The sequence below is a fragment of the Rattus rattus genome, chromosome 4, assembly GCF_011064425.1.
Source record: "Rattus rattus isolate New Zealand chromosome 4, Rrattus_CSIRO_v1, whole genome shotgun sequence".
Lineage (NCBI taxonomy): Eukaryota > Metazoa > Chordata > Mammalia > Rodentia > Muridae > Rattus > Rattus rattus.
The window spans coordinates 2,638,806-2,658,620 of record NC_046157.1 but is presented as its reverse complement, the minus strand read 5'-3'; the positions used below and the strand labels follow the sequence as shown (position 1 = coordinate 2,658,620).

The window sequence follows — 19,815 nt, the reverse complement described above, 5'->3', positions numbered from 1 at the left end:
TCCAACAGTTGCTTTTGCTCTTTTGGTGGGCCAGATACTAGCATGGAAATAGTGTGAGATTTCTGACCTTAATCTGAGCAGCTGGCTATCGTATGGTCACTTGTGACCGTGTATTACGGTGTTGCTGAGGATTGCAGACTTCTGAACGATGTGGATGGTGGAAATAGCCTCAACTGTGGCAGCAGCTGTAGGATACAGACTCATTGTCTGTGTTGATATGTCAGTAACCCACTCTGTTGGTATGACCCAGGAGGAAGCCCATCCTTAAACTTACTCAGTGATGGCCTAGGTGTATCTGGGCAGACAGCACCCATCCTGTTTTAGAATGTACAGACCCATACAATGAGGATTTGGTCTTAGTTGAGCTGTTGAACCAGAAGGATGGTATGCCACAAGTTCTGAGTCTGTGTATACAGACCATGAAATAACCTGAAGGAAGTACTAGGTAGTAGAGGCTAAGTACAGTGTCGGAAGCAGCTTATATACTTGCCATTCTCTGCATATAATGGCTAATGGGATGAGCCTGGCTTTTTGCACTAAACTTAAACTGAACTTAAGCTAACGAGAGCAGCTTCTGAGCATACCAGCTACTGTAATTTTTTTTTTTTTTGTAGTAGTAGTAGTAGCAAGGAACAGATGTGTTTAACCCCACAGGATGGAGAAAATAAGGAAAGTCTGTGCATTTTCCCAATAGGACCTGTGTCTCTTCTCCTTGCTTCCAGTTTTTTAGTATAACAAATAAATTTAGCTGTGAATACAGCAGTATGTTTGTGGGCACTTTGAGGGACCCCTGGAACGATTTTGTAAAATAGGCTTCTGTAGGTGGCTGTTCGACGTCTATTGTGGATTCCTGGAATCATCTTGAATAATTTTGCTTTGCACTTTTGTGTATATGTTGTTCTATTTTTCTCACTATATAGTCCTGGTAGGCACATAGATTGGGCGTGTAGTCCTTGCTATGTAGATTAGGCTGGCCTTGAACTTGGGGCAGTTTGACCTCCTGCTTCTGTTGTGCCTGGCCCTCACCGGAGGTCTCGAGGGTGTATTAGGATAGGGATTGCTGTGATGTTAGTTCTAGCAGATTCACCTGCTTACTTCATCCATCTACTTTAAAATAGTTGATAAGAAGCCCTTAGCCATTTTTGGAGGGAAAATCTTAGAAGATCTTGGAAGGCTTTCCTAGGACAGCAAAAATGAAGATATGTGAATATTGGTGCTGAGAAACTTCCCTCCCCCTCCCCCTCCCCCTCCCCCTCCCCCCCACCTCCTCCTCCTCTCTCTCTCTCTCTCTCCCTCCCTCCCTCCCTCTTTCTCCCTCCCTCCCTTCCTTCCTTCCTTCTCTTTCTCTCCTTAACTTTTTTTACACTTATGGGTGTTTTGCCTCTGTGTGTGTGTGTGTGTGTGTGTGTGTGTGTGTGTGTGTGTGTGTGTGTGCACTGTGTGCTGTGTGCATGCCAGGTGCCCTGGGGAGGTCAGAGGGGCGGGTATTGGCTCTCCTTGGAAAGGGAGTTGCAGTGATTGTGAGCTGTCGTGTAGGTGCTGGGAATAAAACCAGCACCTGGAAGCTCCCGCCAGAGCAGCCAGTGCTCATTCCCAAGCAGCCATCGCTCCAGCCCTGTTTTTGTATTTCTCTCTCCTTTTCTTTCAGAGAGGTGTCAGGGGACTTCGTACAGGTCATGTTAACCTGTGAAGGCTCAGTGCTCAAGACTAGACCTGCCACTTGAGCTTAGCTCTCATTAATGCAGGCAACTCTGACATGACTGGCACCTTAATAACACACTTCCCCACATTTGTCCTCTGTATGCCACAGTTATGTTAATTTCCTATACCCTGGTCCCAAGCCATGAGACCACTCTGAGACTGCTCAGTATATTTTTTCTAATTACTTAAAATCACTCATTTAGAAAGCATTTATTGAGCTACTGCTGTTTACTAGTATGTGGGATCCCAAGAAAATAAGAAGCAGTTCTGATCTGGTGATTTGTCTGACCAGCAGCAAGTCAGACTTATTGTTAGTCCCTGTCCACTGAGGTATCCTGAGCCTGTCACTCAGACTACTGCCGTACTTGGGAACTAACCATAAGGCTCTTAGACTGGTGTGCTAGGATACCCAAGTGGTAGGGTAACAGGCACGTACCACCAGGCCTGATTTATACAGTGTTAAGAATGGAACTCAGGGCTTCATCCTTCCTAAGCAAGCAGGTACTCTACCAACTGAGTTATATCCTCAGCTCAGAACTTTAAAATGTTTTAATATTTTGATTCCTGCATGAGCTTTGGCTTCTTCTTTAGAAGACTTGGGTCCCAAAAATCTTTACCACCAACAAGAATATTTCTGTGAAGTTCTTTGGGACTAAGTTCTCCTCGGTCCTCAGCTCTTGTTCTCTAGGAGAAAGATGAGAGGAGGGATAGATAAGAAACAGGCCTTTCATTGCTGGAATCGTCATGGAGGTTGGTTTCCAGGCTCCTGTACTTAGGTCAGTCTGATCTTCCTGACTCTGCCTGACCATGCTTCCGCTGCTTCCAGGAAATACAGTGGCCTACTGGTCCATGTCATACCAGTGGAGTCTCCTAATTCTGAGTCACTGAGAGTCACTGCAAAGTTGGCAGCTTTCCTTGCCTTGTATTCCTGGCCCTGTCCTCAGGAGGCTTCTTCCAGAGTCCTTTCCCTAGGACCTAGAACGACTTCTGTTTCTTCGGTTAGAATGCCTGTCTTTAGGATCTTAGCTATTGATCTGCTACTTAAAAAAACTGAGGTACTGGGGACAGATTGAACTTTCCCTGGTAGACTATGTGCTTGTTAACCCCAGTCCATAGCTGGAGGAATTTATTTATATCTTTATTTTTGTGGTGCTTCAGACGTGCTAGGCAAGTGGCTCTTGAGATCTAATTGCAGTCCTGCGCTACCACACCCAGATCTGAAGCTGATTTTCAAACTTTGTTAGAGAAGGTCTAAAGTAGCTTTTACTCCATTACTGCAGTCACTACCTGGGTAACAGGCTTAGTCAATGATGAGAACTGTTCAGCTCACAGTTCCTTGTTCTTGGCCTAACTTCATCTATTTTGCATGCACAAAGAATACAGCAGATTTTTGGGCCTTACTTCTATTGTGCTCCGTTTTCAGGATTTCTAGCTGTGATAGCCTTCCTGTCTGTTTCTGTCTTTATATTCAGTGAGGCCACCAATGTCTGCTTGAGATGTACTGCCCAGCAGTGATAGGGCTCATACTGTTTTCTCCTGTCAGATATCACAGCTGTGCTACTTGCCTAACGTATGAAGCAGCGGCTTCCTATAGTTATCCACTTTCTCGTATCTCTTCATAGCTACACGTAAATGCTCAAGGCTCAGAGGAGATTTGATTTTATGTAGTTTTAAGGTATGAGTAAGAGTCTGTGTGTATCTATCTGTAGGTGTCCTCATCCTTTTGTCTACTTTTTACAGAAGAAAGCAAATGCAGAAGGGTTTGGTAGGTTTAACATTTATTTATTTATTTATTTATTTTGGTTCTTTTTTTCGGAGCTGGGGACCGAACCCAGGGCCTTGCGCTTCCTAGGTAAGCGCTCTACCACTGAGCTAAATCCCCAGCCCCAGGTTTAACATTTATTAAGTCATTACATTTCCTATTTACTGAGGTTGGGGGAGACTCATGCTGTGGCAGTAGTGTGGAAGTCAACTTGTCTGGAATTGCTTCTCTCTCTGTGAGTCCCAGGGATTAAACTCAGCTTGTCAGGCCTGGCAGCAACTGTTCTTTACACAGTGAACAGCCTTACTTGCCCATTTGGTCACTTAAGTAAGCGAAGGAGCTGAAATAAAACTGAGTACTTCCTGTTGCGCAGCTCCCTGACTAACAGGGTATTGTCCGTTGGAATGGGTGTGCTGGGAACCATATGTGTACATGTTCGTGCTGACCCCTCCTGTTGGATACTTGAACAGGACTTGAGAAATTGGGGGGAATGTCTTAGGGTTTCTATTGCTTCGATGAAACATCGTGACCACAAAGCAGGTTGGCGAGGAGCTTATTTGTCTTACACTTCCGTGGCATAGTTCACCATCAGAGGGAGTCAGGACAGAAACTTGCAGTGCAGGAACCTGGAGGCAGGAGCTGATGCAGAGGCCATGGATGGATGCTGCTTACTGGCTTGCTTTCTTATAGACCCCAGAATCACCAGCACAGGGATGGCACCGCCCATGGTGGGCCGAGCTGTTCCCATCAATCACTAAGAAAATGCCTTACAACAGATCATATGGAGGCCTTGTCTCATTTCCCTCTTTTCAAAGAACTCTAGTTTGTATGTCAAGTTGATCTGGGTCAGCCAGAAGGAAGGAAGGAAGGCTCTTAAATTATGGTTTCTAACTTTTGACTATGTTAAAGCACATAGAACACTGCCTGTGTGAAATGTAGAAAAGGCATGTTAAATTGCAGAAGAAAATACATCTGCCTGTAGATGGCCGAAGAATATTGACAATTTATTGTTCATTTATTTGTATATCATATATATTTGTACATGTATGTGTGTGTTTTTATGGCATATATGTGTAGAAGACATAGGACAACATTCTAGGGTCAGTTCTTTCCTTCTACCATGGGTGTCCTGAGGACTTAGATGTACATTGCCAGGCTTGGCAGCAAGTCCTTTGCCCATTGAACCATCTCAGCAGCCTCAAGAGGGTATTATTAATGAAATTTCTGTCTTGGATGATGTGTATCATGTCACAGTTACCTTGTCTGTTGTGATGGCTTAGAAAATGTTAGTTCTTAGCACACCTGAGAAAGACAATTGAAAAAACAAACAGGTTTGGCCAGAGTGCTGGTGCACACCTATAATCCCAGTAGGCAGGCCTCTCTGAGTTAAAGGCCAGCCTGGTCTACATAGTAAGTTACAGGACAGCTACAAAGGCATAGAGCAGTGGTTCTCAATCTTCCTAAGACACAGTTCCTCATGTCGTTGTAACCTTCAACCATAAAACTATTTCGTTGCTACTTCATAACTATAATTTTGCTACTGTTATGAATTGTAATGCAAATATACCTGTTTTTTGATGGTCTTAGGCTACCCTTGTGAAAGGGTTATTGGACACCACTCCAGGGGTTTCAACCTACAGATTGAGAACCACTGGCATAGAGAGACCTTGTCCAGACCCCCAGAGCTCCCAGGGACTAAATCACCAATCAAAGAGTACACATGGAGGGACCCATGGCTCCAGCAAATATCCAATAAAAAAAGTCAATGAAAGAAAGAAAAAAAGAAGGAAGGAAGGAGAGGGGGGTGGTTTAGCAATGAAATTCATACCACTGGTTCTTTAAGCTTAGCTTTTAGTTCCCAGAGAACGGTGTCTGTGTAAGGACTCTCCCAGAGGTTTCAAGTAACAAAGGCTGTTCTGGAAGCAGTGTTGCTACTGTAGCTTCCTTTTGACTTAGTTTGCCACAGCTTGCAGGGTTGATTCTCAGACGGCTTTTCTGCTCAGTGTCCTGACTGAGGGAGGGCTGCTGACTTTCTCCTTGCTTTGGCGTTTCTGTAAAGGATCAGGTCAAAGTATTGCCACAAGTGCTTATTTATTTTTGGTTATGTGTGGAGGAGGGAATCTGAATGTGAATACAGTGTAAAGACGCCTCAGGGTGTCAGATACCCTGCATTTACAGGCTGCTCTGAGCCACCTATATATATATGTGCTGGGAGTTAACATTGGCCATGGGAAGCCGCAGCACATGTCCTTAACTGCACGTTCTCTCTCTTTCCCAGCCGCCTTCTAAAGGCAGGGTCTCCTGTATACAGACGAGGCTGACCTCAGGCTCACAGAGATCCATCTGCTCTGCTTCTTGTAGTGTTAGGATTAAAGGTTTAAACATTTATTTATTTATTTCATGTATATGAGTGTTTTGCCTATATGTACATAGTTGTGCAATGTGTGGAGTTACAGATGGTTATGGGTGATATGTGGATTCACAGATTATTAACCACTGAGCCATCCCTCCAGTCTGTCTTTATTTTTAAGCTGTTAGGTATGTTAGGTATGTAACACAGACTAGCCTCAGACTTTCTGTCCTCTAAGCCTCAGCCTTCCTCCTTCTCAGATTATAGATAGATGCTTGGATTGCAACCTCTTTCTTCTTTGTTGTTTTTTTCATCAGGTTCTGTAAACAATTAACTTTGTTCGTTGACAGTTTCATTCATGTATATAATACAGCTTGCCTGTAATAATTAATAATTTCAGATCCTTGTCATCATACTGGCTTCAGAAGTACTAACTAGAGGCCAAGAGACAGCTCAGCAAGTAAAGTCACTTGTTGCCTGATGCCCTGAGTTTTATCCCTGCAACCACTTAAAGGTGGAAGGAGAAGTCACTCCACAAAGTTGTCCTCTGGGCAGTGTCCATATGTATATTGCACATGTGATGGTGCAGTCATGGCATAAACACACACACTAATAATAAATACAAAAGCAAGCGGTGAACTTGGGAGAGGGTTAGTGGGTGAATGCATGCTGAGTGTGTACGCTTGTGTGCATGTGTGTGTGCATGTGTGTGTGCTGTGCTCCCCTCCCCCTTCTTCTGCAGTGGTCCCTGAGATATAAGTGGGTAGTGTGAATGTCTTGTTCAGGGCCTAGCTCTCGGCAATCTTTTTTCTTAGCATCTTGCACAGTCATGAATCTTTGTCTTTACCTCTGATTGAGGGAAAAGGTTTCTTTGAGGCTCAGTGTAGCCTTTGTCTATGGGTATAAACAGATGTTAGGGGGTAGTTTGTTGCTCTGTCAGTTCAGCTGAACAGCTATCCTATTAGATCTCCCCTGCTCCCAGTGTATATAGAGTCATGGTTACTACAAACTCAAAACAGCTCTGTATAATGGCCCTTGGTACACAGAAGTCAGTTAAGGAGGAACTGGGCTCATGGAGCCCTACCATATTAGGTACTACTGATCCGTTAACAACAGCACACTCTGGGAGAAGGTGAAGCATACTATCTAGTTGTATACCCACTCAGGAGCCCACCAGGCTCTGATAATTAGTTTCAAGCTGAGGATCATACAAACAGCCCTAAATTAAACTTTTTGACAATAGATATTAGACAAAACCGAAGGCAAAAACCAAAGTAAATAAAAAGAAAGAGATGGAGGGAATGTGAGGGTGGAGGGACCAGAGTATATGGTATATATGTATGCAAGTGCAAAAGAACAAAACCTACTACTAAAAAAGTTATTTATTTTTTTTAAAGAGAAAAGCAAAGCCAGCCAATGAGACAGTTCAGCAGATAAAGGTGCTTGCACCAGGACCCGAATTGGATCCTGTGCATTGCCCTAGGGAGGACACGTGTAGTAAAAGGAGTAACAAACTCTTACGTGCTGTCCTCTGACTTTCACATATACAGCTTGGCACAAGAGTACCTGTTTGCATGCACACACACACACACACACACATACACACACACACACACACACACACACACACACACACACCCCACTAAATGTAATAAAAAATGTGTAGTTATTTTATGTGTATGGATGTCTTGCCCTGTATGTATACCAGTGCACCACAGTAGGTAGGTAGATAGGAAGATAGATAGATAGATAGATAGATAGATAGATAGATAGATAGATAGATAGATAGATAGATAGATAGGCAGGCAGACCGACAGACAGACAGGCAGACAGGCAGATAGACAGACAATTAAGCAAGGCTGGGGGAGTCTACTCAGTGGGTTACAGTTGCTGTGTAAGCACGAGAAGCCCGGGTGGATGCTCAGAACTCATGTAAAGCCCTTACTGTGATCCCAGTGCTCCTCAGTCAGATGGGAAGAGGGGACAAGAGTCAGGTCCCATGCTTGCCTATCAGCGCACTGCTGAGTGAGTCCTCTCTCCAGCCCCCATCCCCTAATGCTTTAATTAGAGACAAGGTCTCACAGTGTAGCCTCCGATTACCTTGAATTTACCTCCGATTACCTTAGGTCCTGCCTTGACCTTTAAGTCAGGATCACAAACATGAGCCGCACGCCCAGATTTCTGTCTGTTTCATGTTACTTCCTTGTCTTTGTATTATCTAGATTCTATTTATTGAAATATTATATAACATTCTCTGTTTTCTTAGCTTTCTCTACCTTTTTTAAAGAGCAGGTCCCATTCTGAGTTTCAGTTTTCAGATGGAGAGTAATACCAGGAAACAAAGGAACAAGCAAGCAACATTCTTTGGAGGAGAAAAAGTTGTTTTCCTTGCTAGGAAGTGTAGCCCTGTGAGTGTTTGTTCCATACTTTACAACCACTTTCCTGTGTCCTGTTGTTCTAACAGTTTACCTTAGTTCTAGTGTGGGACAATACTTATGTTGTTTAACAATCGTGCAGATTAGAAACCCAGCACAAGTCTCACTGGAGACAACGAAGTTGAGTACTTTTCTGGACTCTGTAGGCAAGAACTCATTCCCAGGCCTTTATAGCTTCTGGCAGTGGCCATCTAAGACATTCCTTGGTTCATGTCCCTTCATCTGCAAAAGCAGCAATAGTGGGCAGGTTTTCACATCACACACCACTCTGACTTTTCTGTCTCCCCCTTCTAACGCCCTTTGTGATCACCATAGTCTACTCACTGTAATCAGGAGAAGCCCTTCTCCATGTCAGTCTGCAGTTTCTCCTGTGCCATGGAAAGGGGACACTCACAGGTTCAGGGAGGATTCGATCCGGAATCACTGAGCCGTTTGTTTTTTTTTACACATCTCTGAGTTCTGTATTTGTTCTTTTTGGTGTCTTCCCTTTACATTCTAAAACTGTAGGCCCAACATTCCATGCCATTCCTGAACACTCACACCTTTGAGGGGAAATAGAATCCACAGTAGGGTCTTCCAAATACAGAACACTTTTAAAGGCAGTGGAGACAGAAACTTCTCTTTGCCCCTCATGATGGGGATTGGCCCTAAGATGATGAATGCTAGGCAAGTAAGTGCTTGACCACTGAACTACAACCACAGTCCTTTCCTTTTTAGTTGAGTAAGCATTAAACTAGCATGTGAGCTGTATCACAGGTACAGTGCTAAGAGATTGCAAAGACAAAGAAATCTCACACTTTACGTGGTCATGTAGATGTAACCTGTGGTATGTATGTGTTCCTATAGTAAGAGGACTTGCCTGGTAATGGGGATGACTGTCCGTGTTACCTGGTTGGCTTTGTTTGGAGCAATAAACAGAATCCTCCTCCTATCTTTATGATAGGTTATTCTGCACTTTAGATGCTGTGGAAGTTTCTTACCTTACACAGAAACTGGAATGCTAAGAGGTGGCTCCCTGAGAAAGGCATTCCTAGATCAAAGACCTGTCCAGTCCTCTCAACATTTGTGTACATTTCAAAGAAAAGAGGAACTACACACAGCTGCAGATTTAGTTCATTCATTAATTAATTGGAGGCAGGGTCTCCCTACGTAACCCTGGCTGTCGAGAGCTCACTTTATAGACCAGGCCTCCAACCCATAGAGTTCCTCCTGCCTCTGCCACCAGACTGCTGGGATTAGGGTTGGCTGCACACAGCAAGCTGCAGATTTTCTAAGGTAAATGCTAAAGACAGAGAAGCCCTGCCCTGCCCTGCCCTGCCCTGCCCTGCCCTGCCCCCTGTCCCTTCCTTCCCTTCCTTCCCTTCCTTCCCTTCCCTTCCCTTCCCTTCCCTTCCTTCCCTTTCCTCTCTTCCCTTCCCTTCCTTCCCTCCCCCTCCCTCCCCTCCCCTGCCCTCCTCCCTCCCTCCCTCCCTTCTCTTTTCTTTCCTCCTTCCTTTTTTCTTCTAGTAGTCTGCTGTATTGCCAGGCTGGCCTCACAAGTCCTGCCTTCACTTCCATGTGCTGATAGTACTGCTGGTGCTCCTCAGTGCCCAGCTACTCCTTATTTTCAACAGGAAGAATTAAATCTCTTCTATTTTGTATGTCATTTAACTGAGCTCTCTGATGATGTCTTGTTTCTCTAGGATGAGAGATAAGTCTCTTTTTAAATCATGTGTATGGGCATGTGTATATGAATGCCAGAGCCCATACAGGCTGGAGAGCGGGGTAGGATCCCCCTGGAGCTGGAATTATAGGCTGTTGTGGATCACCTAATATGGGTGCTGAGAAAAGAACATAGGTCCTGCAAGACCAGTGTGTGCTCTTAACTGAAGAGCCATTTTTTCCACCTCTCAGGCTCTAGCATTTATTACTCTCTGAAAAGTCCCCAGAACTCCAAATGTCAGACAATTGCAGAAACTGTGCAGCTGGCAAAAATCACACCTCTGCTAGAGCGTGAGGCAAATCATAGTCAGCTGCTGCAGTCAGTCTGCAGCCACCCCATGTCTCCATATCTGGGATCAAAACAAAAACACATTCCCATGATGTTTCTGTGTCTTTCAAAGAAACCAGAAACTCCAAAATTGTCACCATACCACTCTGTGTTCCTTTAAGAGAAATGAAACAATGTGATTTGCTGACTCCGTGGACCTCTGCAGGATGTGTTTCTTCTGAACGTGACTTTCTGTTTTGGGAAGCCTTGTGTTTGATTGTCTGTTAATCTAATTGTATGTGTATGTGCCTGAGTGTATATATGTGCACCGTGAGCTTGCAGGAATCTGAGGAGGTCAGAAGAGGCATCAAATCCACTGGAACTCCATGGAGTTACTGTTAGTTCTGAGCCAGCTAACCCAGGTCCTCTGCAAGAGCAGTAAGTGCTCTTTTAAAGCTATTTCTCTTTGTTTTGTTTTTATTGAGTGTCTATATGTATTTGTATCCATATGTGCAGGTGCCTGCAAAAGCCAAAGAAGCCAGAGTTACAGGCACACTCAGGTTCTCATGAAGAGCAGCTTGTGCCTGTAAGTGCTGAGCCAGCTCTTCAGCTCCTTGTGTTTTGTCTTAAATCTTATTTTCTAGGTTCAAAAGCTGCTGTGCATGTGCCCAGTAGATTTTCATGGAATCTTCCAGCTAGATGAAAGACGGAGAGATGCAGTGATTGCTCTGGGCATTTTTCTCATTGAGTCTGATCTTCAGGTGAGCCTTTACTAAGTTTATAATTTCTATGGTGTAAAAGGGGGGCTAATGAGAATCCACATTTGTACTGTGTATATCTACCTAGTACTGACAATACTAGGAGTATGCGTCCCAACCTAATCAAGGTGCTGAGGGGGTGTGCAAGATGGGGTGAATGGGGCAGTGGCACTGATCTGAGGAAACATACCAACTCGTTTGCTTAGAGGAAGGATCTCTACATAGCCCGGTGGTCCTGGTATTAACTGCATAGCACAGGCTGTCTCAGACTCACAGGAATCTGCCTGCTGCCTCTGCCTCCCAGGTTAAAGGTTAAAGGTTCATGTGACCATGCCCAGCCAAATTAAATGATTCTTTAATAAATACTAAAGGTTTTTAACTATTTCAAAATTTAGGGCTATTACTAAGATAAAATTCCTTTGAGACCTAATTGCATATTTTACAAAGTAGACTTGTTTTTTATAGCAGGTCAAATGTTCATTAGGCATATCAGTCATAAAAGACCATCTTTATCAAAATTGAATAGAAATAAAATTTGAGTACATATTAATAGTTTTTTGATAGGGAGTAAACCCCAACCTTGTTACTGGGGTGTACTGTTGTCTCTCCCTCTCTCTCTGTCTCTCTCTTTCTCTCTCTTTCTCTCTCTCTCTTTTCTCTCTTTATAATTGTCAACACTAATTGAAGCAAATTCTTGATCATTGGATATCAATTCTAATTCAATTATATATTGTTTATTGTTTCTAGATACTAATTTTGAATTCTAAGTGTAACTGTTCTATTAGGAAAATAATGTTATACATTTGAATATTCATCTAAAGCCATTAGTCTGTACCCTAGAAATTATACTCCGGTAAGCATTATTATTATTATTTATTTGATTTCATGAAACAGTCTTGTATATTCCTGGCTTTGTTAATAAAGACTTGCCCAGAACTAGCTGTGTAATCAGGCTGAATGTGGTAAGGTTCTCCTGCCTTTTTTCCTCTGCTGCTGGGATTTCGGGCATGTCCCCATACCCTGTTTTGTATTTTGACTGAATATGTGACTTTTTTGCAGTGTTTGTCCCTGTACTTGGCCTGGTACATGCCAGGCAGGCCTTGTACCATTCAGTTGTACCCTCAGCCATTCTAGTTTTGATTTGCCCATAATATCTCTTTGACATATGCATTGCTTGGCAAAGTTTCTTGTAAATTCCAAGCATATGCTTGACTTTTTTAAGATGGCAAGGAAGAAAGAAGGACAAACTATGTTTCTTGTAGTTTGGGTTCTACATAAGGAGTGACCAGGGGCGGGGTCAGACAGCACATGATAGTTTACCTGTATTGCCAGTTTCACCTTTGCACTCATAGATACACTTGGACCCCAGGATGCTTTATTAGACCCCGAGAAGGCCACAGGGCCATATCTCTTATCTTGGTTCACTAGTTTGGACTGCTTGACTCTGTCCAGGATGCATTGGCCACCTTCATGTCTCTTCTGAGCTATCATAGCAGCAGGTGTGCCCGAGCAGTGGAGATGGTTTACTCCCTGTGTCCTACTAAAGCCACTGCTTATGTAGGAAGGAGCAGCAGCTCCTCTGCAGGGCCAGTGCAGTGCAGCCCTTTGGGGTTGTGTGTCTATGTATCTAGACATGCTCTAGCCACTGCCTTTCATCATTTTCAGATTTTTCCCTTTTTGCATATAAATCTGCATTTAGGCCAAGTTTGGAATAATCACTGTCTCTAAGTTCATTGGGCATCAGATGGAGAAGCTTAAGCTGGGTACCAAGCTAGGGTGGTAGTTCACACCTGTAATCACACCTGCACTTGGGAGGCAGAGGAAGTCTCACTCTCTAAGCCTGGTCTACAGCATTCCAGGTTATCCAGGGCTACATAGTGACACCTTGTCTCAAAAAATAAAATTGAATGAATGAATGAATTAGGAGGAAAGCTGTTTCTTTGATTGGGTGCTATTAGCCATTAAAGTTGATGCTCAGCTTTCAAGGACTAAGAGGGGACACAAAGCACACAATTTAACCGGCAGTAAAGGAAGAGGACACAGGGTAAGGAGAAAGGAAATGTCAAGTCCAGAAGCTTGTGGCTGTGAGTGGCCCTTTGGTCCTAAGAATCTTGTCTTAGGATCTATAGGTGGTTTGGGAATGTCTGTCATTGACAGCAGACTTAAGTACCTTGGTTGGGCCTGTCCCTCAGAGAAGCCCACTAGGCTGCACATTATACACCACAGGGCTGAGACTGTGCTATCTTCTGGACTGTGATGCATGTGAATGGCTGGGTGCTTTACATTATTCCTGGAGAATCTGAGATTATTAGATATGGCTCACTTAATCTATGGGATTATCTGCTTAGTCACTTATTAAATAAAATTTTTTGTTTGTTTGTTTTTTAGCACAAAGATTGTATTGTTCCTTATCTTCTTCGACTTCTCAGGGGTCTTCCAAAAGTCTATTGGGTAGAAGAAAGCACAGCTCGGAAAGGCAGAGGTAATTTTGTGTGATATTTATCCTGAATGCAAAAGAAGAGAGAGGAAAAGAAACAAACAAACTTGGAAATTAGACAGCTTTGGCTGGTCTCAGCAGATGTGGAGCAACTTAGATGCCATAGCAAATGTGGCTGATCTTGCTCTCTGCTGTCTAGAACTCATGGGTGAGAGGGAAGCCTGCAGCTTCCCCTTGGTTCTTCTGAGACCTTCTGAAGCTTTCATTCTTATGTGTCACTGGCTATAGTCGGGCCATCTGCATCTGTCCATCCCCAAACCAACCATTTAGCTCCCGAGCTAATAGATTCACTTCTAGGAAAGGTCAGTTCTCCATGTTACAGTGTTGCTGTTCCAAAAGGGTGAGATGGACTTGGGGACACAGCCATAACTGTTCACTAGAAATAGCTTTATTATTTTTGTTGCTGTTAAACTTCAGCTAAACTCCTACTTTAAAAGATTATGCCCGGCATGGCTCATCCTTTAATCCCAGCACTTGGCAGGCACAGACAGGTGGATCTTTGTGAGTTTGAGGCTAGTTCCAAGACAGCCAGGGCTACACAAAGAAACCCTGTCTTCAAAAACAAAACAAAACAAAACATTATAATAATTGATTTTGTGTGCCACAATGTGCATCTGGAGGTCAGAGGATGGCTTTTAGTAATTGATTCTTTCCTTCTACCGTAGAGGTCCCAGGGATTACACTCAGGTTATTAAGTTTAGTGGGAAGTGCTTTACCTACTGAGCTATTTCCCTGGCCTTCAGTTGAACTTTGGCACATTTAGAAACAAAATGAATTCAAGCTGGGTGTTGCGGCTTACACCTTTCATTTGAGTGGGAGGCAGAGGCAGGTAGATCTCTGAGTTTGAGGCCAGCCTGGTCTGCAGAGTAAGTTCCAGGACAGTCAGGACTACACAGAGAAACTCTAGACTCAAAAGAAAAAACCCAAACAAAACAAAAAACAAAACAAAACAAAACAAATCAAAAACAAAAAAAAAAGGAAAAGAAATGGAATGAATTCATGTGCATTTAAAAAATTTTTTATTCATCCATCCATCCATCCATCCATCCATCCATCCATCCATCTGATTTTTTTTTTTCTGTTTTTTTTGTTTTGTTTTGTTTTGTTTTTTAAGATTTATTCATTTATTATGTATAAGTACACTGTAGCTGCCTTCAGATACACCAGAAGAGGGCATCGGATCTCTTTACAGATGGTTGTGAGCCACCATGTGGTTGCTGGGAATTGAACTCAGGACCTCTGGAAGAGCTGTCAGTGCTCTTAACAACTGAACCATCTCTCCAGCCCCATCTGGGTTTTTTTGAGACAGGTTTCTCTGTATAGTCCTGGCTGTCTTGGAAATAGCTCTGTAGACCAGGCTGGTCTCAAACTCAGAGATCCACCTGTCTCTGCCTCCTGTGTGCTGGGATTAAAAGTATGCACCAACAGAGTGCATGGACACATTTTTTTAAATTGGTATTTTATTTTGCATTTTGAGGGCTGGGGGTGTGAAAGGGAAAGTCACAGCCTTGTCTCACATTCTCTCTGCTGCCCTCTTTCATATACTTTTCCTTCTTGTCCTTCCTCCATCTCCCTTCCCCTTTCTTTCTTTTCTTCCTCCCTGTCTGTCTTTCTTCTTTGTGAAATAGCCACTTTGTGAAAAGTCCACTGTGTGCCAAGTCTGTGTTAGGCACAGCACTGATGTTTGTGTCCTGATGCCCTGAAGCTCCCAGTCAGCTTGGAGCACCACCAGGATTTTAGGATTTCTGTAAAACTGAGGCTTCTTTGTAATTTAGTTCTGTGGTGCTGTATATGAAACCTTTGGTCGTATTCTGATGGGTAGTAATGAAGACACTGGTTTTTGTTCTGCAGGAGGGATGCTGCCCTAACTTGTTAAAGGGTTCACTCCACCAAAGACATTTTGCTGTTGTCATAAACATCCCGATTGTGCCTGTACACCTCCTGATCTGTAGATTTTTAGCCCTTTAAGTTACCCGCTATTGCTGTAATATTATAAAAAACGACATTTGTCCCAGTGCCTGTGAGTTCCCACTCATGAGGATCCGCGAGCTCTAGCTGTTTCTCTGTTACCTCTTTCACACACCACCCCTTGGCAGTAGTTACCTCGCCTGAGACTCACATAGCGTTCTGCGGGCTGTGCTGGCATGGCCCCACACCGTGCTAGCCCCAAGCATTCTATAAACTAGCATGGCTTCCTGTCACAAACTCTATTCACACTCCCAGCACCCAGTGAAATCATTACTCAACAAACTGGAACCCAATAACCAGATTTATGTGTTAAATGCTCAATGTACAGTACATCCACACAATTAACTTACAACCAATTGATAAGATATAATTGCCCACCTAGACATACAAAGCCCTGTAGACATCCATCCCTTAAGAACATTCATTCATAACAACCTGTAAATGTGCAGAAAGGAATCTTAACATCAGCCTCCATGTTCTCCCCACTGCTTCTCCAACCTCACTCCAGTCTCTTCCTCTCTCCAAAACTTTTCTCCCACCCATCCTTTGTTGTCATCCAATGACAGACCTTGTTCTATCTTGTACCTGCCTTTACCTGTATGACATCCTACGACCCACCATGCCTAAAATTGAATCCTCAAGTTATGAATGTTTCCACAGTTCAAAGGACCATCCATATTAAATAGAAGTTTGTCTATAACCGTTACCTAGTTTGAGAAGTGCAGTCTCAAAATATATTGATATTCTTTCCTTTTTTAACTTTAATTATGTATGGAGGGATACGTCTGTGTGGTATGTACATGAGAGTGCAGTGTCCTCAGAGTCACAGGAGCCCCTGGAGCTGGTAGTATGATGTTATGAGCTTGGTCAGTGCTTGGAATCAAACATGGGTTCTCTGCAAAAGCAGGATGGCATCTTAACTGCTGAGTCACTGCTCTAGGCCCAGTTTCTTCTGAGGTCTAACAATCATCACATACATATAATTTAGGAATAATAACTAATACTTTTAAAGATCACATTTATATATACAGATTCATGTTAGAATGAAAAATTTGACATGTTTGAAATACTGTTAGAAATATATAAATTTATAGGATTTGTGTGTGAACTGGAGACTGAACCCAGAGCCTCATGCATGCTAATTATATACTTCACCACTGAGTGTGTGTGTACGTGTGGGGGTTTGTGGGATAATGTGGAGTGGGGAAGATACGTGGGGGGATATAAGGAGTAGGAGGCGGTCTGTGTCCATGTGTGTCTGTGTGTCTGTGTGTGTGCGTGTGCGTGTGTCTGTGTATTGATAAGATGGCCCTAACCATCTTGGAACTCAACAAGAAGACTTGGCGGCTGGCAGACCTCAGGGATCCTTCTGTTTGCTGTCTCTGCCTCGATGGCACTGGAATTATGTGTGCTGCCATGCTAGCTTTTCGTGTGTTAGTAGGGGTCAAGCTCAGGTCCTCGTGCTTGGTAAGTCTTACTGACCTGTGTCCCAAACTGCTGCTACTTTCCTCTTTTCTTTTCTTTCTTTTTTTTTTTTTTTTGGCAGTATAACCAGTGCTGTTAAAATCTAGAGTAGTGGCTCCCAAAGTGTGCAGTCTAAATTGTAGTAAACCCCAAAATTATTTTGATGCACACACAGGTTTCAGAGATACCTGGGTAGCATTTTAAAATTCTGGTAGAATTCTAATAATCTTCCCTATCATAACTGAGAATATAGCCATGAAAAGTGGGTATTTGTATGTCTTTGAGTCAGTATTAAGGTTGATTCCATTCTTCGTGAGAGTGCATGGCAAGCATGATTGAAGCCATGGTGGTGGTTCTAACGTTTGAAGGAGCATCTGACAGAAAGGCTGCAGAAGCATAATGTTTGGTGTTTTAGGTAAGGACTCCCTCCATATCGTCTGTTTGCTTTGGGGAATTCCCCTGATGTTAGGCTTAGTTGGAGAAGGACGAGAGATTTTAGGGGCATGCTGAAGGTATGTGATTCCGTAGTCGTGTGCAGTTCCAGCGCTGGGACTCTGGGCCAGTCTCTAACACAATGTGAACGTGTGCTTGTGTGTGCTTCGTTCTGCCTAAGTGATATGAGGATGGCTAACATCCATGTGTCAGCTTACACTCTGTTTCCACCATCTCTGGGGCTGCAGACATAGCTCATAGTTAGAATGCCTGCCTCCAGCATTCTTGAAGCCCTGGATTTATCTCCAGCACCACATGGCTTGTAACTAGTAATCTATTACCAAATAATCTGTTACCAATAATCCCACTATCAAATTTGTAATCCCAGCAGCACTTAGGCGGTAGAGACAGGAAGATCACAAGTTCAAGGTTGGGTCAGGGAGGTAGCCACACAAGCCTGATGCCAAGAGTTCAGACCTTAGAACCAATGTAAAAGCTGATTTAGTCAGTCAGGCCACAGAAGTCTCAGCATTCCTACAGCAAGGGAGGAGGTGGAGACAGGAGAATCCTGTGGAAGCTTACAGGTCAGCTCAGCTGGAAAATGCTGCTCGACACAAAAGAGTCCTGTATGATCTTAAACAAGGCGAGACTCTAACACCTGAGGGTCTTCTAACCTCCAAAGGAACGCTCTGGCACATGCACCCTTACACACGCCACAGAGCTCAAGACTTCAAGGTCAGTCATACTCAGTTACCATGGGTTTAGTCCTGCGACTCACATGACGGAAGGAAAGAACTGACTGTACTGACCCAAGAAATTGTCTTCTGACTTCTGCACACATGCCATGTCACTCATTTATGTGCCATGTGACACACAAATGCACACACAAGCAGGAAGTGTAATTATAAAGCTGAAAATTAATGCAGGTCTATGATAAATGGATAGAGCTGAATCGCAGCAAAGTAAGCCCTTGCCTTCTTTTAGCTAATGTTTTGCTGTGTATTCTTTTTTGGGGGGGTGGCGTCCTGCCAGCCCTCAAACTCCCTGTGTGGTGAGAATGACTCTGAACTTCGATTTGCCCGTCTGTGCTAAGTGTTGGGCTATGAGCTTGAGCTGCCACATGTGCTTTCTTAGCTCACACAAGCTTAGACAGACTGGGTGAGAAAAGGAGCGTGCAGAATCAGGAGGCCAGAAAGGAGTGTGTGGGGTCAGGCAGCCGGTATGTCTGTTCGCAGTTTGTTCTCCTCTCATCCATACCCTGTGTCTTCCAGGTAACCTCCCGGTTGCAGAAAGCTTCAGCTTCTGCCTGGTGACCTTGCTGTCTGATGTGGCTTTCAGGGACCCCTCACTTAGGGATGAGGTAAGCATCTGGTACTTGTGTGTGGATGTTACAAGAATCCCAGAATCATAAAATGGGCTGTGAAGTGTATTGGATTGTGTTGGTTTTATATAGTGTGTGTGCATGTATGTGTGTTGTTACACACAGATGTATACACATGCAGAAGCCAGAAGAGGACATTGGGTGTCCTCTTGAGCTTTTCACTCTTGTGCATAAAAATCCTGTATGTATGTAAGTGTGTATATATGTATTTATGTATTCATGACCTGTACTTCCTCATAAAAACCCTGTATGTATGTAAGTGTGTATATATGTATTTATGTATTCATGACCTGTAATCCCTCAGCAAGCACTTTACCAACTGAGCCAGATCTCCACAGCTCTCCAGCTTTTTGAAGCAGAGTCTCTCACGGAACCTGAAGCGCACGATTTGAGCTGGTCTAGCTAGTCGTCAAGGGCACTCGCCTGTGTGCACGCCCTAAAGCTGCTGTTACAGGCGGTGCCCACACAATGCCCCAGCTTCTACATGGGTGCTGGCCATGTCAGCCCCTACTTACTGCCCTCACAGAATGCACTTTGACCCACTCTGCCACCCCCAGCCCCTTTACTGGATAGTATCAGTAGCACCACTTTTATATGAATAGAAAGTATCACGAGTGATACTTTGGGGTATTTTTCAGGATCTGTAAGTTCCTACATCTTTGGAGTATTCATATGTGTGTTCTGAGTCCCACACTTCCAAGTAAGATGTAGAAAATTATTCCATTGTACAATGCTAATTAGATGTCACAGTATCATGAAGATTATTATCCTACAGAGTAAGACAGAAAAGAAGCTTGGAGAAAATGAAGGAAAACCAGCCAAGCCAGCAGACACCAGCCCCGGGGAGACAGCAGGGTCGGAGTCAGGAGATGTTAGCAACAGAACAGCTATTGTGGGAACGCGGAGGGTCCCAGTCAAGACAGTGACTGGACTTTGTAACACCCAGCTTTGGTGACAGGTTTGCTTTGTGTGCTTGTTCGTTGCAGATTTTAGAGACACTTTTGCAGGTTTTACATGTCCTTCTGGGAATGTGCCAGGCCCTGGAGATTCAAGAAAAAGGTATGATTAAAATCTTCAAGACTATTTTATTTTCAATTT

The 19,815-nt window shown here is 43.6% G+C and overlaps 1 protein-coding gene across 1 annotated transcript in view; it reads left to right on the top strand.

Annotated features, from left to right (window-relative positions):
* The window catches only part of Pi4ka (phosphatidylinositol 4-kinase alpha), a 112,748-nt gene that overhangs the window by 4,262 nt on the left and 88,671 nt on the right, over positions 1-19,815 (top strand). Inside the window, exons 2-5 of the mRNA XM_032899855.1 lie at positions 10,862-10,978; positions 13,364-13,457; positions 18,608-18,696; positions 19,704-19,776. Coding sequence (XP_032755746.1) covers positions 10,862-10,978; positions 13,364-13,457; positions 18,608-18,696; positions 19,704-19,776 — 373 coding nt within the window. The remainder of the gene's footprint in view (positions 1-10,861; positions 10,979-13,363; positions 13,458-18,607; positions 18,697-19,703; positions 19,777-19,815) is intronic.